This window comes from Ischnura elegans, chromosome 6 (assembly GCF_921293095.1).
Source record: "Ischnura elegans chromosome 6, ioIscEleg1.1, whole genome shotgun sequence".
Classification (NCBI taxonomy): Eukaryota; Metazoa; Arthropoda; class Insecta; order Odonata; family Coenagrionidae; genus Ischnura; species Ischnura elegans.
Window position 1 is genome coordinate 52,823,216 of NC_060251.1, and position 25,392 is coordinate 52,848,607.

Below are 25,392 nucleotides of genomic sequence, written 5' to 3' on the forward strand. Positions count from 1 at the left end.
ATTTAACATCATCTTGTCTTTAAATCGAAACTTGAAGCTTGTATGAGGTGGAAGAGCTCCATATTATCAATAAGACAAAAATATTTACTTCCAAAAATATTTTCTGTTCCTGATAATGATGGAACTGCTGAAACTGGTCGGAATTTTGTGGAAGTAACAAAGTGTCTTTTATTGATAATAGTCATCTTGTCTGTTTACTCGTTGAAGATGGCATTAAAGGCAAAATTGGAAATGGCCTTGGTGTCAGTTAAAAAAAATCGAATCCAATACATGTAAGCGATTGGTAACACATAAAAGCACTAAGAATTTAAAATCAAAATGCATTGAGAAACTCCTGAAGGCAAGTCAACCCTATTTTAATAATGTGAATTGACGGCAATTTGGAGGGCCACGAAATACAATTCTTAATTGCCATGCACTATTGGTGACAACATGAAATCTCTAATCAATTATTAACCTGAGAAAATACCGTGTCGCTACTGGAGGTAGAAAATAAAATTTTCGAAAAGGAAAAAGAAAATACACAAAAAAAGAAGAGTAATATGTGAATTTCTTTAAGTTCACATATTATTTACTCTTCCTATTTGTAAATTTATGAAAAATTTCAAAGAAATTCACATATTACTCTTCATCATAAGATCACATTAAAATAATCTAATTCTCATTAAATATGCCAGATCATTTACTCCTTTCAACAGTCATGATGAGGGAACTCAGTTACACACAATATCATACACCTTATGATACACAACTGAATGTTAAGTCAACAAAAAGAAAAATCCAAAACACATTTTGTTGGCATATTAAAATAATATAAATATGACATACTTCAACATCACATTAAGGTATTATCCACTTTCACAATACTAAAATACAAAGGTAACTGGCTTCAAATATACTGCATAGAAAACAATACACAGAGATCTCTCAAGTAATGTCCAAAATGATGCACGGAAATGTGGATGGAAATAAATAAATGAAAGTAGACAGCAACTGATGAACCAACCTATATAACAAGTTATTACTGAGAACAGAGGCACAGGTATGGAAATTATATAAAAAAGGATGAGAGATTCCAAAAAACTATGCTCCAGGTATATCACGTGGGATGAACCAAAAATTAACAAAGTGTGAGGTCTGAAAACAAAATCAGCTTTGCTGTTTAACTGGACAGCATTAAAAATGAAAAACTTGTGGGATGAAGCTAACGGTAGGAACAATTTGCCCACTTTAATGATGAAGAAAAATAATATAAGTAACTCACAATCAAATCAACCAGTCTTAGATATCCAGGTGTACATTACGTCAAGTCAGGAGGAGGATTACGGTTAGCAAGGATTAAACATAATGGAACACATAATATTATTATCATTGTTTTGGAGTATCTTCTGACGGAGGTTCATTGTACAATTCCTCTTAAATCTCTCAAGAAATAATTTTATTTCGTTGACTCAAAATCCTGCCTGACAGAGAAACAGTTTCACTCCCTAATGATAAGGAGGCAAGTCTGCACAGGGAAGAGAAAGAAGAAAGAGATAAGAAGTTCTACATAATGTAAGGTAAGGGGAAGAACAGGTTGATATTATGATGACCCATCAGCACACATGCCAGGAAGACATACTTTGGTTTGAGGTGATCATTCCTGCAAGTTTTTCTGTAAATGCTTTGACAATGAGTGTGTTAATCATTCATTTCCTGACACTCCATTTGATCACTTCACTTAAAAATAAAACTGCTTCCACTTTCATGAACATCAATTTTAATTTACATAAACATTTTCATTTTTTGTACTTAAAAAATTTACATTTTACATTAACTACTCCACCTAACAATTGATGATATATTCAGGAAAAAATAGAGGCACCAAATATAAAAGGTAGAAGTTTCTAAGGTACAGCAATTTTCCCAGAGGTAGCTGCATTTTTTTTACAGTCACTTGGGTATTCTTATCACTGCTTCATCAAATTAGAAGAAAAATTTCTTAGTGATAACATTTCTGAACACTTCCACAGCCACAGGCAACGCCCAAGTCTTAGTACGGAGGTGGCCGGTGGTGGTAATGTCCCTGTGGTCCCTGACCTGGAGCGGTACTGGCTCCCATTTGTCCGGGCTGGTTTCCAGGATTGGAGCCATTCAGCTGACGCTGAAGATGAGCTACTAAAGCAGGAGTTGGTCCACTAGCTCCACCAGCACCAGCCTGGAAAAAATATTGATCATTATATTAACTAACTCCAAATGCACATGAGCTTCAAGGTTATGAAGGAGCATCGTGGTTAACAAAGAAGTGAATCAGCATAGGGGCTGAGGAAAAAAATTCCCCTGGAACTAACCATAGTCCTTGGCTTTCTGGGTAAATGCCGAGAACACTATGCTACCCAAATTCCTTAATTACCAAGGCAATTTACTGAGGTTCATGATGCCAGATGTTAGGCCCTTGCATTGCAACAAGAATGGCAGGACAAGGGAATATGAGCTTCAAAGAAGCAACTAGTAGAGTGAGATGCTCACTTTCAATTCACCAATCAAATGAAAACATGAATCATTAACAATTGTCCTGGATAAGTACTCACAAAGAAAAATCGAGAGCAACGACACAAACCATTACTTCACAAATCAAATTAGTACAAATTACAAACACGGGATAAGTATTCATAAAGAGAAATTGGGAACGATGATGCGTACGACCGAACACCAGTGTTCACCACAGCACGATCCCCTTATTCTCCCGTCTTCAAAGAGAATCTAACACCACATTGATATCTGAAAACCTTCCAAAGAAATATATTATTTATCTGCATTCCAAGTAACATTGATCCAAAGACTCCAATTGCTTAACCTCAATTTCTGTGGCCCTCAACCAATACAATACAACTTTTTTTTGGCCAAAAGAAAAAAATAAATAAGAAGGTAGGTGACAATGGCCAATTTGTGGTACATAAGAAAAGTGGCAAGAGAGAAGGGGATAGAACAAAAAGGAAGATATAATTGAGTGGAAGGAAGTATTGTGATTCATGGTTACTGCAGACTGAGGAGACTCCTGGTGGCTGAAATGTACATCACCAGACCAGCTTGGCATTGATCTTGAAGAAACTCGTGGTCAGAGGAAAAAGCGGGTAAAGTAAGATGGATAAAGGAGATATGAAGCGGGTAGTGAAGGGAAAGGAAAATACTATGCAATTTCAAGAGCCATGCTCTCTTCTTCAGGCTTTCTTAGGAGAAAGTCGCACTCAAAAGATGGTATGGGAATAAATTACCAACGAAAAATATGTATGTATGTATAACAAAACATCAGGTGAGTGTGCTATAGATGGCAGGCCCATGAGAGACCCTAAGCCTCTGGCTGTGCAGCATCAGATGAGAGTAACACCATTTACCTGTTGCTGCTGCTGCATGGCCATCATCTGCTGACGAAGGCGAACAGCCTGCTGGAACTGTTGAGGTGTACCCTGAGCTCCAGCCTGTTGCATAGTCTGTTGGGTGGGGCGTCCGTATTGAGAACCTACGACTCCACCACTACCCTGAGTACATGGGACACCTTGACCACCAGAACCTGGAGCTCCCATTGTCACATTGGGAGCCTAGACATGCAAAAAAGTCACCACACAAATTCAAATCAACACAAAAATAAGAAAGCAATTCAAATACATACATACACAAATTTATCATTCGTGGAATGCATCAGAGAGTAGAAGCATAAAGGTACAATACGCTGGGACCTTTACGCTGGGACCTTTACGCTGAGTTTTGACTGTATATGGGTTACTGAGTCTACATTTCAAGGTAATGACTAAAAGAGTCGAAGAATTCAAATGCACAAATATTCAAAAATACATGTAAGCACTTGGACTAGAAAAATTATATTGATAGATTGGGTTCTTCACAACCTTAACTCATAGAGTAAGCTCTTAGCCAGCTTTATTTGGCCCAGAAATGTGGATGTTGTAATTTTTATAGAGCTGTACATAAAAAATAATTTGAGAAAGATAATAATAATTTTGAATGTGCTAAATGATATGCTAAATGACAAATGAATGCTTAGACGATGAAATGAATGAATGAAGAAATGAATGAATGAAAGGCTTATGCTGAATGACAAAATTACTTAAAAGAGTGAATATTCAGTCAGATACAAGTGATAGATGAATTTTGTGACAAGAAGTACAAACACAGAAATCCTGAGGGTTTACAAAAGAGTTCATTTTAGCAACAGCTAATTACTTCTGCATCAAATTCTGGGAAAATAGGCATGGTGGTCATCGAAGAAATGGCTTCTAAATAGAGCTAAAAGACATATAACTATCACGAATTCATTTCTAAATTAAAAGACAGTAAGTATGAGGTAAGGGTTCCAGATGTTACCTTATGCAGGGTGTTTCAGGAGGAATCTGCAATACCTCAGGAAGTGGTAGGAGAGACTTTTAAGCATTTTTTGTCCATAAACATGGGGTCGCAACTCATTAGTTGCTGAGCTATGGAATTCTTTTTGGACACAGTTTACAGTTATCATGAAAACAGTTTTTCTTGGTCATCCAGCCTTTTCGACATTTTAACAATTACTCTTGATTTATAAGGACAATAAATAATTCAGGTTGGATCAAAATGTGTGATTATAATGGTCTGAAACAATCTTAATATGGGTGAGATTGCACAATCGTATAGTTGATACTCACTCAAAGCTTTTCTTTATTTAAGCTCATAGATAAATTTTTTCAGACAATTAAAATCACACACTTTCATCTAACCTTAATTATTTAATGTCCTTTTAAATCCCAAAGTATTAAATAAATTGTCAAAAAGGCTGGGTATCCAAGAAAATCTGTTTTCAATGTAACTGCTAAGTGCATCCCAAAAATGTTCGTGTTGTCATAGCTCAGTAACTAAGGAGTTGTGACTCCATATTTATGGAAACAAGATGCTAAAAAATTATCTCCCCTAACATCTCATTAAGTATTGCCCATTCCTCCTGAAACGCCCAGTATTAAAATTACAATAAAAAAAAAACAAGCAAGCCGGCAAAAATTCTAGAGAAGACAAAAAATATTGATATCATGCAGTTAAAATCTTCACAACACAAGATATAACCATTATAACTCTTTAGCAAGACAACAACCACGCATAAAACACTTTTCACAGAGCAGAGGGTCAAAAATGAGATACATATTTCCCTTTACCGAGATGTGACCAGAAACTAAAGATATGGATATGGCAAAGGTAATATGTAGTTCACTGACATAATCTTTGATAACAGCATGAAACATGAAATTTAGCTTGTGTACAAGGAGGAATAAACCATGCATTACAAGGGGTTTTTGTGACAATAATCTGGAGGATTCCTTGAGTTTGAGACCAATGTTTTTTGCTAGAGAGAACTATTGTTTAGACTGAGGTAAGAGTTAATTTTGATTGAGAGGGTGGCAGAGGAATAAAGAAAATATGATGGAGGAAGGGTAGCGCACTGGTGACTTACTCATTCTTGTAGACTGGATCCCAAGAGATTCCAGATCCACATTCTAGCCAGATGGGCATTAAAACCCTGACTGCAGAAATGCAGGTAACTGATGGTCACCAGGGTAGAGGAAAGGAGTGGAGAGGAGTATAAGTAGAAGGCAGAGAAAAAATGGAGTGAAGAAAGAAAATACCGTTTTCCCTATTGCATGTTTCTTAAATTTCTCCACTCCTTTGTTCTTCACTTCAAACTTCCCCTTTCTCAGGGACTACCAGTTATCTTTGATAAGGATTAAAATCTTCAGTTGGCCAGATTATAGATCCAATTCAATGACCAGACATCTCTGGGGATACAGACCATGAAGACAGTGGCTAATTAAGCTGAGCCACTGATTCATTTCCCTTGTATCCACCTATTCCCTGCTGCCTACCACCTTTCAAATCAAAATAGCCCATTACCTCAGTCCCATTCATGATTTGATTCCTCAAGGACACAAAGCAAACAAGGCAATATTTTTTAATTCAAAAAGGAGAGATTTTCCTGAGATAAAAATTCAACTTGTGCCCAACATTAGTTTGAGAAATAGATGACAACTTTTCATACATTATGGCCAAAATTGAGGGAATAAATTTGGAAAGCATACTTTATTCATTGGAAAATGACAGCGGGGGCCAAACACATGTTGGAAGTTTTTGAAATATTGTGTTACATAAAAATGATGAAAATCTATCTAATGATTGGATCATGTGGGTGATGTGAAAGGGTAGGAGAGAAGAGAAGCCTTTTGTAACAATAGGGTAGTTTCCTTCATCAAAGAAAACGAAAGGCATTGATTGCGATTCGTTACCCACCATTAGTGTATTCATAATACACAAATTATTTGGTTTTTGAAATACCGGTTTAGACAAATGGCAAGGGTCAAATTTTATCCTCATTTGAAAAGGCCAGATTGGCGCCCATGCGATTCCACTCCGCATGACGTCACAGGGACCTAGTTTCTACACGAGAGGATAGGAGTTATACATCGTCTGAGGTTACCAATGCATGCATGAGGCACAGAGCTCAGGGAAACATGTCTTAATAATCACCTATTAAAACTGGCTAAGTTCGGAAAGTTTTCTTCGTTTGATAAGGTATTAATAAACCTTTTTTAAGCCAAGCGCTACCATTCAGCTAGATACTCAGCTATCCGCTAGCATCCTGCGACGTATCAGCGCTAAGCCTCGCCTCAAGGTCACCTCACCGGGCGGGAGGGGGAACCAGAAATACGACGTACGGAGATATTTCCCGGCATTCATACTTAAGCGTCGCGTTTTCGCGCGCTTGAAAATTTTCACTTTTCATTTAATCGCAAAAAATAGATGTTGTCATTTAAAAATCTAAAAGCGTGAAATACGTACTCCAGGAGTAATAATCTTTCGATTAAAGCAATAAAAAAATAATAGGAAACCACCCTATTGTTAGAGAACAGGACAACTGAATGGTCACATAATGAGAGACGATGGTCTTATGAAAATTATCATTGAAGGACAGGTGGAAGTGAAGAACTGCTGAGGTAGGCCACACATGAGATAGAAATAGCAGGTAATGAAGGATGTAAAGCATAAGAATTATGTAGGTGTTAAAAGCAGACGGAAGAATTAAGTTGAGAGCTTGTCCAACCAATCTTAGGATGGATGGATGATGATGATGATGACACAGTAATGATGAATCACAAAATCAATCAAATACTGAGCCTCCGAATAATTCAGCCACAAAGTGAAAAAAGAAGCCAAAAATAAACTGTAACTTATCATTTAAGATGTTGAAGACCCACCTGGACAAATTGTGGCCTCATCCCAGGCGCCATCCCAGGATTGCTATGCTGGACTTGGGAGGCACCTGACACTCCTGGACCCACTCCGCCTGGTCCCCCTCCCACATAACCACCGCCCCCGCTCCCATCGCCACCCACACCTTGCATACCGCCCACCCCACCACCTCCACCCTGCTGCGGTGGCCGCTGCTGGCGGAGGTACCCAGACTGAGCAAAATTGTGGCCCATTGCCTGCTGTGGGTTCGGCTGCTGACCGGCACCAGAGGCTGCCTGACGCTGCATCATCTGCTGGGGAACGCCCCCTGGCCCACTGATGTACCCACCATAACTCTGACCCATACCAAGATGGGACTGAAGAGACTCTGCAGGAAGATTTAAATGACACAAACCATCATCATTAGCGAAAAGGGGAAGTGTAGCAAAGAGAGACAAATTAAGTCCAACTACTCTCATGTGTATGTTCTGGATTCCGTTAACAAGAGGGCATGAAATATGGTAAAACATCATGGAGTTATGATAAATTCAGACCTATTGAGGGGGAAACACAAGTGATTGATTAGTGGCCGAGCACTGAAGAAGCTAGGATCTTTCTACGGCAGTGGAATTCCAATAAGTATTATCCTCTTCTTAGACTTCATTCAATTATTCGATTTTAATTCAATTAAATACATTCTCTACTTATATAAAGCAAACTGATTAGAAATGTAATGGAGTGCACACCATACCTTGAGGTACAGATGGGTACATGGGAGGCTGCGTACCAGGCCCTGGATTTGGAAACTGGGTCTGCTGTTGCGGTTGTGGGGGTTGCATACCTCCTGGCATATGTTGAGCTCGTAGCTGTTGTCTGAAATTAAGGAATTACTTCCAACATTATATTTTTCAGTAATTAATGAGCGCAATGAGTATTTAGAACTTTCCTTTTGATCATTAAACATTAGAACTCCTAATGGAACTTTTTCATACCATTTGAAATTCATCATCTGTGTTTAAATTCAGAGGATTCAGGTTATACTGAACCAAAGAAATTATGCTTCAGATAAATAAATGCATGATATCCACAGCCATTGCCAATCAACAGAGTTAAATATTTACATAATATTCTGCTCATGAATAAATCATACTGAAAGATGATTTATTCATAAGTATCAGTTAATTCTTGGAATGCAGGCTTTCGCAGCGAGATGCATTGTTGTCAACGGCTTTCGGGAGCAGCTGCATACTGCACTTTGTCATGTGAGCTTTCGCGGCCATGGCAGGTTGCATCATCAGGCGATGAATGCCAGTTAATTCCTTTGCAGTCACAATAGATTATTATTTTTTTTAACTCAAAAGTTAGCAATTTATATTTTTTACACTGTTCCATATATTTGAATAATGCCTCCAAAGAGGCATATACAGTGAAACCTCGATATAACGACACCCCACGGTGCACTAATAAACACTCGCTATAGCGAATTGTCGCTTTACCGGAGGTGGAGCAAATAATAGCCAATATACCTGTTGCAAACAGATATACAGGAACAGGAGTGGTGCGGCGACAGATAAACATCTATCTGATAAACGTAAGCATAAATCCAAACAAAAGGCGATGTTTTTTTGCATCACTAAATTTCCTTACTCAAATAACGACCAACTATTCAAACAATTTATAAGCGCCGCACTGAATAAAAATCATGCAAAGTATTGTTTCGTCATCATTATATTTATCGAACGACAGTTTACCACATAAATTTGAGACTGAGCACTCCATTAACTTCATTTCTAACAGATCGCTAGCAATTACAGAGGTTAAGGAGTCTTCATGAAAGTCTTCCGGCGGTAAAACCCTCGCTATGGCGAGAGCCAACACCGAAAGGGTCTCGTAAAAACGAATTCTTTAACACGCTTATTATAGGGTCAATTGACGGTGCATCGGCTATCTCTCGTAATAGCGGGGGTGTCACTATAGCCTGTACTTGCTTTAACGAGGTTCCACTGTAGTTTTTGAGAGAGAAATTTCAATATGATTTACCTGATAAACTGTTGCCTCTGCATGTTCTGAAAAGGTGCTTGGGGTTGTGCGGGTTGCTGAGTGCCAAGGAACTGAGTGGTAGGATGCCTCATTCGTAACATATTAGATAGAGCTTGCTTTGATTGGTTAACAGGTCTTTCAAAGCGTGGACCTCCTGTAACTGGATTTATGACAGGGCATTATTATTTATTCCACATTTGAAAGTAAGTTCTTAATTTCTATCTACCAACTGATGAATTTTTATTTGTGAACTATGCATACAAAATTTACTTTACCTTTTGACCTTCTCAATATTTAAGGTAAGTTTTAAGTCTTTTACTATTATCTCCTTGCCAATAACATTATTATACAAGTATCCCTCATCTACTACCATTTTTTCTATGGATAGATATTTTCCCTTAAAGATGCACAATTCTGGCAAAACTCATGCCTTGCCTTGCCTTTTTTTCAATAATTTATCACAAATTTCACTGATGAATTCGAAAAAAGTTACTGGCAAAAATCTATAGATACATGCATTAAAGAATGAAATTTTATGAGAAAGAATCACTAGAACGGATGGGGATATAAGCCTGAATTTTCCAGGTTGCCATAACACCGAAGTCTGCCTTCAATGTAAATTTAATCTGTTGTTATTAAATACAAAACGCTTTCATCTGAAGTCCACATTTTAATAAAGCAAATATTGACACTGTTATTTTTATAAATATGACAACAATTTTAACATGAGAATTAAATAAGCCAATTCTCACTATACTACTTCAGGAATTAAATAAAACAAGACTATCAACCAAACAAATAATGACCATACGCCATGGAATTTAGACAATTTAATCCCTTTTCTCATCAATCACATCATTGGGACTTAAAATGAAGTCAAATCACAATGTGATGAAAGAAGAAACTGAATAATTGTGATTTGTACGCACATAAGGAGTGGATTTCTGCAATTTTAATTAATGATATCACTTAATATTAATACCTAATTAACTCATGCCTCAATAAAAATTAATAAGATTCAATAATTTTCATGGCAACTTAAAGCAGATTGGTTCAACATTTTCAGTGCTGACAATGTCAATTAAAATGGTCAGTGTATACAGGGTGTTCCATTTATCTTGACCACCTGAAGTAACTTTATGTCCAGATGCAAATTCAAAAATATGTGTCAAGCAAATGTCCATTAGCCATCAGGGGGACATTAATTAGCATGACTGCCTCACTTGTAGCTTTGTTATTTACAAAGATATGAACAGCGGTATGTCTTTTTTAAATGGAGGAAATGAATTGCTGAATAAACAATATAGGGTGCCATTTAAAAAAGAAATACCGCTGTTCATATCTTCATATATTCATGGCACCCTATATTGTTTATTCGGTAATTCATTTCCTCCAATTAAAAAAGACATACCGCTGTTCATATCTTTGTAAATAACAAAGCTACAAGGAAGGCACTCATGCTACTTAATGTCCCCCTGACGGCTAATGGACATTTGCTTGACAAATTTTTGAATTTACATCTGGACAAAAAGTTATTTCAGGTGGTCAAGATAAATGGGACACCCTGTATATTGCACAGGACCATGCCTAACAATATGACCCATACCTTCAGCAAATTTGAACTTATACAGCACCACAAATGCCTAACACAATCTAAGTTGGGACCCATCTAAAGATCTGATCTTTAGTCAGCTCCCTTTTCCATCATGTTACTCACAGGATTGTAAAAAAAAACCTGGATATGCATTTGGAAGAAAATTAAATACCATATCCCACGTTGAAGGAGTAAATGACTTCCTAACTTCAAATATTCTATAATTGAGGCATGAATGTACATAGATAATAAATACTTCAGACATGAAGCAATTTCTACATGAATCACCAGGTGCTGGAGCCATTTGCTGAGAGTAATACTGCTGCTGATTCCCCTGAGGTACGACAGTTGGCTGAGCTCCAGGCTGACGCTGCATCTGGGGCTGTCTCACTTGCTGTTGTTGCTGAGGCTGCCGCTGTTGCTGAGCCTGCTGCACCTGACGCTGTTGCTGTTGTTGCTGCTGCTGGACATTAGCTTGAGGAGGCCACTGGTGTGGAGGTGGAGGCTGAGCATTGTATGGTCCTCTATTGGGATCAAATCCCATGTGGTTACCCACCGTTTGCTGAAATTGCTGTAATGAAGGCAGAAGTTAGCAATTTAAAACTCACATTGTAAAAGCTCTCATAAATCTTGAGAGAAAGCCCAAAAATTATGAGATTAGGAAAGCTTGAATATTCTAACATTCCTAGATAAAGAGCCCTAAATAATTTGCATTCATTAAGAGCCCTTCTTTCAGTTTCCATTTTACGAAACTTGATGAGAAGCAAGATGAAATAATCCCATAAATTTAAGAGTTTACAAGAAGAATAATAAACACTGGGGAAACTGGTCAGAGCTTTGAACTCTACCACATGTATTTTCTTGGTCGATCAATTTTTCTTAGTCCTGATACTACTCAAGGATATAAAATTCAATCACTTGATTTGTGCATTCCTTCTTAGTGACAAATATCTAGTTAAGAAGCATTACACAAGAATACCTAGCTTTCAAGGAATAAGGGGAAAAAAATATAATTAATTGCAAATTCTCATCATAGCCAAAACTGCAAAATAAATACCCTCCCCTAATGTAATTTGTATAATCTTAAGTGCATTCAAGTCATACATCCAATTTTTTTAGGTGTATATGTAGCTGCTTTTTGATGCCAAGGGGAATGCGATGGGTCCAAGTATATGACAAATAAAACATTTGAAGCATTCACAATGAGGCTTAAATAAGTCTATGTTCAATGGTCCTCAAAAATTTGTACACTAAGGACTTGCTATTTTGAATCTACTCCAAAATTATTTTAAAAGAAACCCTAGTGATAATAAAAATATCTCTATCACCTGCATTGAAGCATCTGCGGTATTAACATTGGGAACTCCAGCCCTGAGGTGAGCGGCAGCTGCCCCAGGGTGAGGCGGTTGAGTTGGGGGTGGGGGAAGGGTCGGTTGGGGACGGCCTTGCTGTGCCACAGCATTAGCTGCTGCCTTTGACCTTCGCCTCCTCGTTGGTTTTGCTCTCTTGGGTGGTACTGCTGCTGCAGCTGCAGCCATGCCAGGGGGAGGCCTAGGAACACCCCCAGGTCCCATGGCACCGCCAACGTCTCCCATTGCAGCACCTCCAGGACCTGAAGGTGTGCCTCGATTGGGAGAATGGCCAGAGTCCGGTGTCCCAGCATCTGTCTCTTCCTTAGGTCTAATGCAGTACACACAGAGACACTGTAAAGAGAATGAGCATATAGGTCATTAGGGTGATCCCGTGCCCTCTAAATTAGGTGATTTCCGGCATTATATCCACCATGTACAAGGCCCGCCCAAATTTCAACAGTGCCATTTCCAGATCATATTGTGCTTATATTGAAATATTCCCCCATAATTCCTTATATCCCATGATCTGTGAGCCCATCATAAGGGAGCCAAACTACACACTTTACTCAAGAAACTTTTGCTCTAATGAGCCCTGTATCCAATTGGAGATATCGCATATCCGTGACCACTGAGCGCGATCGCTCACTGCGATGCTTGGAAAATTGGAACACGGAACTCCCGTGGTGGCAACTATGGTGTGCGATCACACCATTGCACAGCAGCGGTAAAAGGAAACCAGGTCTTAAGACTAATTGTCAACACAGGTGAGTGCCTGGCTATGACTCGTGCTATCTCATCGTCCACTTCCCCTACTGCCTTCACTTCTACTATTCCTTCCTATCCAATTCAACCTTGACTTGTCGCGGTGTAGACATACCTGAGTGCGGCAAAATCTCAGATTCCTTTGAGCCGTATTCAATTGCATGCGAGTCCACGGCAATAATTGCATGTTTGCAATATGAAACATACATTTAATGATCGTAGATTAAATTTTTCTTACTTTACAATTGATGAACCATTGAAGAATCTTCTAAAGTTACTCAAGAGTTTTTTTTTCCCACCACAGATTGTCATCGTAAACTTGAAACATTCCCTGTCGGCAATAAAATAACAAAATCCCATTTAATGAAGGGAATTCTAATGGAAATAATAGGCCCGGTGTAGCCATGCATTGAAATGCAAGTATCTTGCTGCTTTTGCATCTGATTTTATTTTTTATAGAGATTGCGGAAAACATTGAAGGAGTGTGATATAACTCATGCATGGATAATCCGCAACATGGATAAAACGCACCCGCATAATTGGGAGTTTACTGTATTTGGCATTGAAACTAGATGTTTATAGATAAAATTACCTAATTATTATACAAATGGTATGGAAACTGATAGCTTTATGAAACTTTCTGTGGAAAATTGAGTCTGTTTTATTAATTAGCTACATTTACACCAGATAAAATCCGAAAACACTCTCTATAAGTTTTGTTCATTATCTTGGAATATGGATATCAGAAATAGTTGCAATAACCCATGACAACCATTAAATTTGCTGCTTACCCCACAGTTACAGTGGGTCAGCAACCATCTGTAGCAAAAAAATTTCTAGATTATATCAATAAGAAAAGCTTATGAGAAACATCAAGTACGCCATCGGGTTTACTTAAAATTTATTGACAACACCAAAGAATATTAAGGTTAAAAATTCTAGCCCATCAATAATGAACTAGCCAAAAATAAATTTTATAATAATTGGATTCCTCAAATTTTTGACAGAGGTAAAGGAATTATAATAATAAAATGAATTAGTGGAGGCATACAAACTATTTCAAATATTATAAATATATCATTTAGCTTATTCAAACTACTTGGAGACAGCTAAGAGCTTGAACACATGCTAGGAAAGGTAAAAATGTTGATCGTCCAATACTGCAAATTCTAGGGCCATTTTACCATTCACTTCAAGCAGTTACATTGATATATAAAATATTTGTTTCCACAAATGTAAAGAAAATTTGAAAGTAAAGAATTTCATCCTACCATTTTTTCTCTTGGTGGTTCAGGGTCTTCAACTGGCAGCGGAGGTGGATCCAAGAAGTGTGAAGGTGAGCGCAAGAGTGAATGAGTGTGATACCTTAGCAATCTGTGAGTGTCCTCATACCACAGAGGTCTTCTTTCAACCCTCACTGCTCCAAACCAGGCCCAAGATAATGGGGCTGGATTCCTGTGACCCTCGAGAAGGTCCCAAGGAGCCACACGGAGTTTTTCCGCCACTTGTAATCCCTATGAGTAGAGGCATGTTGAGTTGTAATCACTGACACAGGAAATAATGTTAAACTATCACAGTGTAATTAAGTGTTAATGCAGCAGGATAAATTTGTGAACATATACTTGTGAAAAATATTAAAATTTTCGAATCAAAAATATCAAAAAACGATATTCAATTGGTGTATCAGCATTCTACTTCATGCTTCTACTTCAAAGTGCAGTTATCAGTCCCTTGAATTATTAAGGTGGTTTACTTTGTACCTTCAAACAATATAATATTTCCTATTTTCCTCTATATCACCTTAGTGATAAGTCATTCATAAAAAACATCTGAAAACTGCCTCTTAATACATCCACTGTTTAGAAAGAATTCTTAAGGCTCTACACAATGAAATGGTCCTCAAGCAAATCTGTTATTATTATCTGAGAGTGGTTTTTCTTGTTAGCGAAAATTAATATAAAAATCTAACAAACATTATTACCTGTTTTTTATCGATGGAGTCAAATCCAGCAATCTTATTGCCCTTGGTGTCTGTGAGGAGACCAACAGGTTCACAAGCAACTACTTCCCTTGTTCTCTTTGGAAGGGGTAACAACTGCCTAATATGCCGAAGAGATGGGGAAGCTCTGTCACCTAGTTCCTGAAAATAATAAAAGTGAAGATAAAACATTTAATTCCATTTACTTCCACCTAACATAGAAATTGGATCACTATGTAAAAACCTCTGACTATCAATGATAATAAAGTGTAGCTCACTTATAACAAACCCTGTTATAACAATGTCCTTGCTTTTAACAAAGTGAAAGCATTATTTTCCAGCAACTGAGCCTCGGGGGCAGTGTGTGGCTGCTAGCGGTCGCTAGGTACCTACACCTGATGGAATGTGATTGGGAAGGGCTCATAAGCTCTTCGGTTGTAAAAACATTTATCATGGATAATACCATTTGTCAATGCTTGGAAATGTTTTAGATGAGCTTGAGTGGAAGAGCTTCACTTACTCTGCCAACAGATATTAGCATCTATAGGTAATTAACCCTTTCGCGCCGAATTCCGCACCTGTGCGGCGAGGATTTTTTTTCCTCAACTACGAATGCCACACCAGTACGTCCTGAATGTTCTTACCCTAACCAACAAATGCCGCGCCTGTGCGGCACAGGTCGAAAAAAGTGACCGTGGCGGACACAATAGACCCACGGATGCGGTCGCTCCTTGTGATCCGCCTTAGCGCGAGCCCAGCCCTTCTTCGGCCGCTCAGGTCGACCCTTTCCTATCCTCTCCACGCGGTCAACTACTGTTATTTGCAGTGTGTTTTCCAAAAAAATATTTGTTGCTTACTTTTAAAATCCAATGCTAGAAATGAATTCATCTTTTTTTGCTGACCACATGGAAATTTCAAACGAAATTCTAACATTAATATTAGAGATGTGCGAATAGTATCCGCGAATACTCGAATACCTCGAATATTAGAAAGTATTCGATATTCGAGGTTTCGAATAGTTATGCGAAAAGTACCGCCTCGAATACCTCGAATACTTTGAATTTCGCGTCATACACTGTCGCACGCACGTCGTTGGTAGTTGACTCGGAAAAATGTAGAGAACTGTAGTCATTTAGTGCTCGCAGCGCCGTTTTATGCAAGTTGACGAATTACATCAAATTCGTGGATTTTAGCGGTGAAAAGAGTTCGACGAGGGGAACCGAAAATGGTCGGGTGAAAAAATCCGAAAATCCCCGATTCCCCCCACCAGGAGAACCTCAGTGCCGTGGGATAGCAACCTTAGGGCATTTCCCACGATCCGCTATCCCCCTCCATTCAGCACTCGCCTCACCCACTCTGAGGCTTTCCTCTTCTCTGAAATCAAACAAAAGGTCCCAGCTCGCGCAGGGATCGCATTACGAAGACCCCTGCTTCGAAAAAAATATCGAGTTACGAGAGCAATAAAAACGTGTTTCTCGCCCTCCCCCCTTTTCTCACCCACTGACCTTTTTATGGCTACCTGCTTCGAAGTTCCCCATTTCTGGAGGTCAACTGCTGTGTGAGTACCGTGGGATACTTACATTAGCGCATTTCCCAAGATCCTGTATCCCTCCCCATTCAGCACTAGCCCACCCCTCTGAGGATTTCCTCTTCTTCAAAATAAAAAAAAGGTCACAGCTCGCGCAGGGATCATATTACGAAGACCTTAGCTTCGAAAAAATACTGGGTTACACGAGAACAATAGATACGTGTTTCAGGCCCTCCCTTTTCTCCCCCACTGACCTTTTTTTTCCTACCAGCTTCGAAGTTCTCCATTTCTGTGGAGGTCAACCGCTGCATGAGTCATCTATTAGCACAAAAGGTGTCTAAGAATGAATTTCGTCAATTGATGTTACACCTTTATTGAAATTATTGAAATATTAGTAATGTGCGCGTAATTTAAAAAAGAATAAGACCAAACACGACGTATTTCTGAGTTTATTTAAGCATTTTACGCAAAGAAATAAATGTCAAAATACGACGGAGACTTAGCATTCTGGTGAAACTCGATATGAGCAGCAGAGCTTCTCGGAAGTTGATGCGGTATTTTTTTCCGAAAGCATATATCAAGTTACAATTAATGAGTGGTGCTATAAATCTTTATTGTTACAGTCGCAGACAAAGGGATATTTTCACAGAATATTTGGTTTCTCCCTGATAGCAATTCCAATTCATCTTCTTATCTCGTGAGAACTCCCAAAGATGGACTGAAAATAATTGAAGAAAATCCGGTGGAAAAGAGCTTGTATTTTGCAAAATGCCTCAGATTGTCAGCTAGCACTTGGCAGCAGGAGTGGGGGTAAAGCGATGTTAGTTGAATTAATTATATGCCCAATTGTTTCCATAAAATTAAAATATTCATTAATCAGCTAAATTCCTGTTTGAATCATTTAAAGTAAATCAAAATTACTCCCCAAAATCTTGTGTTGCCTGCTGCATAGGCAACCGAGTCAAACATTCCAGCATTCATCATTTAGTATTCGAGGTATTCGAAATTCGAGGTATTCGAATATTCGAGCAATGATTTAATATTCGAATTCGATATTCGAATTCGAGAAATCTGCTATTCGACCCATCTCTAGTTAATATCAACAGAGTTATAGAACAACTAGTAAATATACTAAATCCGTCTATATAAACGTTAGAACTTCGTTTAAAATTTCTGCACGCTCAGAAAAAAACACGAAATTCATTTTGAATTAAAAAAAATCGATACGAACAACAAATATTTGCATATATTCTGCGTTAATATTTTAGCTAGTTGACCGCAGACTCGTGCTAGGAAGGGGCTTTTAACCCCTCTAGGGTCTGGGACAGAGGCCGAGGAAAAGGATCGGCACCCCACCGAGTTGGGTCCAAAAATGTTTCGGGAGGGACCCACTGCCTTTAGTCGACGCGGAAAGGCTTCGTACAGGGGTGTAAAGAAAACTTTCAAGAGACTCGTATTGAGGAAGAATTTCCTTCAACGAAGGTCCGGTGCGAAAGGGTTAATTACTTGTGCAGGCCTTCACAATGATTAGCAGGTACTGTCATGATTTTCAGGTTCCCACCATGTTGTTACACGTCTGACGATGATAGTTTTGCACGTGACCTCACCTGCATCTTAAGGCCAGAATTTGAGATTGATCCAAAATGGGCCTGAATAAATACACCAAAGAGGTAGAATTGAAAATCAACCACTACTACCATAGCATGGTGTGCATATACATATAGGCCCAACTATCATAAATCTGCACTTCTTAACTGAAGAGGCCAGCGAAACTGTCACAATCAGACATGAAACTACATGGTGGAAACCCAGAAATCATGAGAGAAAATAATTAATTATGTATATTATTCAACAATATCAATATTAGACTGAATCATAATGCCTATTTACGAGAATTCAGTGTCCTAACTCCAAAGTTTGACCATGAATTCGACAGCATTTAAACAGGAGCTTTGCTCAAGCAGAAATATGACCTCATCTGTCCAATGGGTGGCTTTTCCAAAAATTATCTCTGATGCACATTCCAATGTACGGTGAAAATATCGCAATGAAAACAGGAAATTTCATTAATGTAAAAATGTAAGAAAGCAAAAACATTTTCCAGTTCATTATCTTGACTGGGTAAAAATAATTGAATTACTTCATTAGAGCAACCTGGTGAGGAATTCTTTAGAAGTTGGAAAAGGCAGCAGGCTCTGAATAGGAGAAAGGTAGCAGCTTTCTCAGACGATTAGGTCAGCTCTTTTTCTAAAGGCTTTCAGACATTTTATTCCTTCCCTGTGTGAGGTTATATGATAAGTTCCGTTATATTACTGCAGTAAGCTCAATTCAAAGTTCAATTCAAAGTTCACAGTTGCGGGCCTAAATATAACAAAATTCTGTTATAATAAATTAAACTTCCAGCCTCCTCAACTTTATTATGTACCAGCTCCACTGATTTATAGCAAATTTTCCAATAATTTCAATAAGAAATAATTAAACTTATCTTACTTATTTAAGAACAATAAATGATATATCAAGTATTAAATAGTGTAATTTACTAATCAAGTTACCTTTTTCAACTTTTTGATGAGATTCTGATAATGCTTTTTGTTTTCATCACCTTTCTCTGACTGGGAATCAGATACCAATGTGGAATGAATAAGAGTTGACAACATATCTATAACTGTGGTGAAAAGCTCCCTACAAAAGAAGAAAAGATAATCATTATTCATTACAATACTAGCATAACATATGACTACCATGCAAAACAAAATAAAACTTACGAATTATTGTTGAGATCAACAACTCCATGAGAAACGAGCTGAACTAATAGTATGGCCCAATCAGTAGTGGTAGTGGTGTTGCGTCGTATGGTATCAAACATGCCTCCAACCAAAGAAAATCTCAAGCGAAGAGCATCCTGCATTAGAACCCTACTCCGAGTGTCTAAACCATCAGTATTACACAGTCTTTCCTAAAAAAAGTAAGGAAATTTTCATCAACAAATATATAATCACTGAGGAAAGAATGCATGAATAACATCTTATACAGAAGCAAATTAAAACAGAAGGTTAAACAGAGGCTTAATTTTTGACAATAAATAAGCAGTACCACGAAACCACCAAAGCTACAAGCTATGCCATATATATTTTCCACCGGCATAAAAACTTAGAAATTAATTTTTGATGAGCAGAATATCATCCTTCTCTCTCAAAGATCAGACTAATTTCCAGTCAGTTACTTGGTATCAGTCCTACATTGAGGAGGTTGCTATTGACAGACAAACATTTAACTTTACTGAAGGTTTGGGAACTGTAGCAGAAGAGACTTTCACAGGTGAACTAAATTTAGCTTAATTTGAGATATTGATTTTGGGCCATTTCTTCCTAATAAGTATTATGTACCTCAGAAAATACATCAAGACTCAGATCATGGTATTAACCATACCATTGAGATTAAGAGATATACATAGGAAATTATCCTCTTTACTTATGACACAAAATAAATAGAAATTCCATGAAAAATACACAATGCCCATTTATGAAAGCAAAAAAAATGAACTTGAACCATTGAATAACAGATAAATTATCTGAGATAAGTTGACAATTTTAAACAAACCCTTTTACCTAGGATGACTTCTATTCTTGAGAGAGAGGGAATGAAAAATATGGATACAAAGAATATCAGATATTCCTGTTATATGGATAGAAAAGTAGGAAACCCATAATAAAATCCTTATGCACAGCAAAAGTATTAATTTGGTAAAAAATAGAGAAGATTAAGATATTCCCAGATACCCAAGGAAACACAATCTTCCTCGAGGATTATGGATTGCAGTCCATAAAAATGTACTAATGCAAGTAAATTCCTTTCTAAGTTCCAATAAGGATCTTCTTCTCTTGCGAACATGTCCCAAAATTCTCTATCAAAATACTAAGTCTCCAGAGTAAAAGGCGTCAAAAAGTGACAATGAATTTAAGAAAATATGCATTAATTTGAAGCAAAAAAACTGAAAATTTTATTTGCTTTTCAACATTTCGTTACTTACATCCTTAGACAGAACAAGGAACTGATTAAGCTGAGAGTGAAGAGATGCCAGAAGACCTTCACGCTGATCATCTTGCCCACCAAGGCATGTGAGCACTAGGGAGAGAAATGGTTGATGGCTAAGTAATGATGATCCACGCCGTGCACCTCTTTCACGATCTCGGCCTCTGGATGAAGACCAGTTTCCACTCTCCAGAACTTGACCTACAAAAGGAGAATAACAGTTATCTACTGGTAAAGTGCCTCAAAAACAGGTACTTTAGTAAGGGTAAATGGCCTCGTTTACAAGTCCTCTTCTCTCAAGAATATACAAACTTTATCTTTTTTTAAGTAACTCAAGTCTTAAATACCATCAATTTCACTGTACATTCCAAAACACAGCAAGTTTAAAGAAGGTTTTAGCTAATGACATTCAAGGCAATTATTTAAGTGTTTTTGTCTGTTTCGAATGGTTTCATTGCACTGCGACATCATCTGTACAAGACATTTTTGCACCAAGACAAACAGGTCATGTGAAATTTAAAAACTTACTTTATTTTAATATACTTTTTGCATTTTCAGTAATGGAAATAAATCCTGGCATCAGATAGCTTTGAAAAGTTGAAGTGGTACAATCAAAAAATTACAGCACTTCAAAGAAAAGGGCCGTGAGTAAGGGACAAGCTAGTTTGGTAATAACAAACCTGCAACTCGAAGAACACGACCCTGAACAGCAGGGGGAAGTTTTGAAACGAGTGGTGCTACAAGCCACATTGAATTTGCTTTCCCAGCATCAGAACTGAAATGGAAAAAATATTACCAATAAAAATGACCTCAAATTTTCTCTAAACATGGTAATTTGAACACAGTACAATCTCCGTTTATAAAGTAGTACAGTGAATTGCATTTGTTTCCTATACATTTCCAGTAATTTGGTGTTTTTTATAATCCTGCCATGTCAGTTGCATATGGATTACCGATATCACACTGTAGTATGTATTTAGTTTGTCATATTGATTCTGGTAAAGATAATTTAACATCAATTTACAATAAGACATAGTATAATGGCAATCTTTCATGTTACATGACACAAATTTATTTGCTCACGGGTCACATTAAATTAGTAAATATCAATTGAAGACACTGAATATAAGACCTTTTTCTGACATCTCAACTTTGGCCCTTTCTTCTACTTTGTTTTGAGAATCATAACAGGACATTTATGTTCCTCATCAGATTCTGCAATCCCCTTTATAATTTCACGATGCATTACTATCATAAACTCTGTTTTATTCATACACGACTCCAATGCCAAAACAATTTTCTCCCTTTGCTGATACATATGTCAATTTTCCTCCATAAGTCTCCTGAAATAGTTATATAAGATATTTCTCCTCTGTGTAAGTTTGTGACCTTCCCCTTGACTGCAAATTCTTAATTACCTTACTCATGAGACTTTATTCCACTGCCTTTTTCAGATAAATATTCACAGTGTATTGCATTGTTTACTGAACACATCAACAGTCAAAATTATTTTGATACAAAAAAATGAATACAGTAACACTAGATCAAGGTCCAAATATGGTCCAAAACATATCCATCAAATTATAATTTTTAACTGATGATAAAATTAAGAGAAATATCATTCAATGACAAAAAGTGTAAATAAATAAAAGTAAGTGACTGACTAAAGAAGGACTCACCACCCTTTACGTTGGCTGCTTGATGCTCCATTGGAATGAGTAGAATGGCCTTTCCTTTCAGCACTACTTCCAACTGCTCCTCTTCTCCGATTCCCCTCAGGTACAATTTCTGGCTCCTCCTTACCTCTTGAGCCCACAGTTCGTGTAGGGGGGAGGTCAGCCTCCATTCCCTTGCCTCCTTGGGATCTCTCCTCGGTGCTCCGACTGCTGTCACCTCCACCAGATACCTGCATAAATCATCGTTATAGAGATCTCATGTCAAAACTGAACTATGCTATTTATAAGATAGGTCGAATCATGAGAGACCTGGTTGAACCGTTTGTTTGTATATAAAAGAGATGTAAGTTCTGTTCTGTTGGTTCCATTCAAACTAAGAAAACCTAAATTAATATATGCCTCCACATGAATCACCTAAACATTTTACACTACTTTTAACTTTTACTGATAAAAAGTCTAAAAATTATCATTAAAAGCTTTCAAATAAACCTCTCTTATCCTAAATTTAGTTGTTATTAAATGATTACACTTATCATTAATCATTACTATCTTTAATTTCATATATAATTTAGACTTTCTTTTCAGTGGAGATTAATCACTACGCAAGAATAATTTTACCAGACAAAAAAGTCTATAAGTACTTAAAACTAGTAACATGCCTACCTGAAAAACATCAATAGCTGCCTTTGCAACAATGTCAAGCCATTGACTGAGCTCAGCTGAGTTGCTGGAAAATTGTCGAAACATCAGCTGGAGGTCTAACCATGACATCCGAAGGGTCCACTGGTCCAAGTTCTGAATCAGGAAAAAAAAGGGATTAAATTTGTTATATAAAACAAGGAGGAACATGAAAACATGAAATGAGACTAGATAAATAAGAAAACAGGATTTGCTTGCCTCCAAAATAGATGCAACTACACGCCTTTGGTCTGGAGGATCTTCACCAGCTTCGGCGGTTTCAGGATGGCAAATCATTCGCAGCAATCGTTGAGCCTGAAACATAAATTGAATCATTGTAAGAAGTTCTTACACATGTGCTTTGATTTTAAAGCAATAAAATAAGAGAGAGATCGAATTCACTGCTATACATAGTTTTACAGATAATTTGCAAATACAGTCTTTGTACATCGACACTATTTCACTTACGCTCACAATGAGTTATAAGACAGTATTTTTGAAGATGCAAACAATTCGGTCCAGTCAAAATGAACATTATTAAAAAAATGACACCGAAAGAAAGACAAAAGTACACTATGGGATCACATGAGACATAAATTGGTATAATATTTAACAGAATGTAAGTTTTATTCATTCAGGGTTCCCACTCTTAACTACATTATAAAATTCACGGTTTTTTTCCAGGTTTTCACGGTCTAAATGTCATAAAATTCACGGTTTGTAGATAAGGCATTTTAGGCAGAAATATTGATCACGTAACAATCATTTTCGCTTTCGAATACACGTGTGCAGGTAAATGCATGGACAGTATCTGCACGTGACTCGGCCTTGAAACATGATCGAAACATCCTTTTTTTCTTTTAATCCGTCTATCGTAGTTCTACAACCAAGTTTGAGAGATTTCTAAGGTTTTATGATGAAATTCACGGCTATTTCCAGGTTTTTTTCACGGAAGTCGAAATTCACGGCTTATTCACGGTTGAGTGGGAACCCTGCCATTAAAAAACCTCACAGGTCACATCACCACTTAAGGGTTACAGTCAAGTAAAATGATAACACGGTGTTATTTCAAGGGAGCACAATTTTCAGTCGAAGAAATCATACCTGTGTTGGGGTTAACATATTGTCCAGCAGCATTTCAGGGTGACAGAGCTCTTCTGGATTTTGCAGACACCTCTCAAGTACCCACTCTCGGCCACAAATGCGTCTTAATACGTGACGAGCAAATTCTGACAAACTAACAGTACTTTCCGGTCCACCATCACCAACACCTCTAGCTGTTGGGGTAGTTCCAGCTATTGCCCTGGAATCAAATTTCACTTTGAGTAGAGACAAAACGACTCCAGAATTAGGAAAAAATCATAAATGGCCAAATCCTGCTCACAATATGATTTTATACTGAATGAGTGATTATATATATGGTAAAAATTATGTCAATGCTTGTAGTTTATTACAAATCATTGAGCACTTTTCCACGAGAAGAAAGAAAATGAATAAAATAGAATTTACATCATTTCACATGGGAATCATCTTAATTAAAAAGAGTACAGTTGAGTGTGTATAAAAGGGACATGGAATTTAAATATCTGCACATGTACAGTTCATTTAATTACCTCAGCAACCTTATGGCAGGTAGTACGGCTAAATTTCACCAGAAATTCAAATGATCGCATACATAGCAACTGAGAATTTATGGCTTTCACAATTCATAATCAAACTGGACAGAGAGGAGGAATTAACATGAAGAGACAAACATAACACTGTCTCACCCAAGGTCACGTTGTGATTCATCCCCACCACCAAGAATATCGCTAGTCCCCAGTATATGACTGATGCTCAATTCTCCTGATCCTGAAACATTTCCTCCACTGCTGCCAACACTTCCTTTACCCTGATCTCCTTTTCGTGATCTATTATCCCTTGCAGTTGCATCTCCCAGAACCAATATTGCCTGAAATGGAGTATAAACACAAAAATGGAATGTCAACAAATACAGGCCCTAATGTTATTAATTACTCCCTTTTGTACCATTTTTACAGGAACAAATTCCTTTTCATGCACATTTTCCGACTTAATTTAAAGACAATTGAAATCACACCTTCTATTACAGATTCTAAGGATACATTTAACTACAAGTACCGTCATAATTGCTTAAACTGTCACAAAGTGAAGAAAATAGCGGAACGATTTGTAACAAAGTGGTGAAAATAGTGGCATGATTTGTTACAAATTTGTAGAAAATTAAAATTTATAATCATGAATTCTGAAAATATTCATAAATGGATTCTATCCTATCTCTAAGCCCTATTTATCTCACATTTTAGATGAAAATATAAAATGAATACTCTAAATGATACATCCATTATATTAATGAACTATTTACAATTGTTGTACCACTAGGCAACCTTTCAAATTCATATAGTTTAGCACAGAGAATTTATCAAGAACTATTTCCTGTGGTAGAATTCCGTAACTCAGAGTACCAGAGAAAAGCACTTCCCCAAATGGTATTCTCT

At 37.4% G+C, this 25,392-nt stretch overlaps 1 protein-coding gene across 3 annotated transcripts in view; it reads right to left on the reverse strand.

Annotated features, from left to right (window-relative positions):
• Window positions 1-664: 664 nt before the first annotated feature.
• The window catches only part of LOC124160685 (mediator of RNA polymerase II transcription subunit 12-like protein), a 57,366-nt gene continuing 32,638 nt past the window's right edge, over window positions 665-25,392 (reverse strand). For 2 of the 3 annotated variants that reach the window (XM_046536660.1, XM_046536657.1), the window contains exons 25-42: window positions 24,646-24,827; window positions 23,981-24,179; window positions 23,096-23,191; window positions 22,862-22,993; window positions 22,202-22,428; window positions 21,203-21,297; window positions 20,521-20,723; window positions 19,256-19,446; window positions 19,043-19,172; window positions 14,966-15,124; window positions 14,256-14,498; window positions 12,199-12,573; window positions 11,150-11,441; window positions 9,277-9,436; window positions 7,988-8,109; window positions 7,263-7,624; window positions 3,375-3,578; window positions 665-2,197 (exon numbers count right to left, since the gene is read on the reverse strand). In XM_046536660.1, the coding sequence (XP_046392616.1) occupies window positions 2,033-2,197; window positions 3,375-3,578; window positions 7,263-7,624; window positions 7,988-8,109; window positions 9,277-9,436; window positions 11,150-11,441; window positions 12,199-12,573; window positions 14,256-14,498; window positions 14,966-15,124; window positions 19,043-19,172; window positions 19,256-19,446; window positions 20,521-20,723; window positions 21,203-21,297; window positions 22,202-22,428; window positions 22,862-22,993; window positions 23,096-23,191; window positions 23,981-24,179; window positions 24,646-24,827 (3,537 nt within the window). In that variant the 3' untranslated portion in view covers window positions 665-2,032. The remainder of the gene's footprint in view (window positions 2,198-3,374; window positions 3,579-7,262; window positions 7,625-7,987; window positions 8,110-9,276; window positions 9,437-11,149; window positions 11,442-12,198; window positions 12,574-14,255; window positions 14,499-14,965; window positions 15,125-19,042; window positions 19,173-19,255; window positions 19,447-20,520; window positions 20,724-21,202; window positions 21,298-22,201; window positions 22,429-22,861; window positions 22,994-23,095; window positions 23,192-23,980; window positions 24,180-24,645; window positions 24,828-25,392) is intronic. The other variant, XM_046536658.1, reaches the window with a different exon arrangement.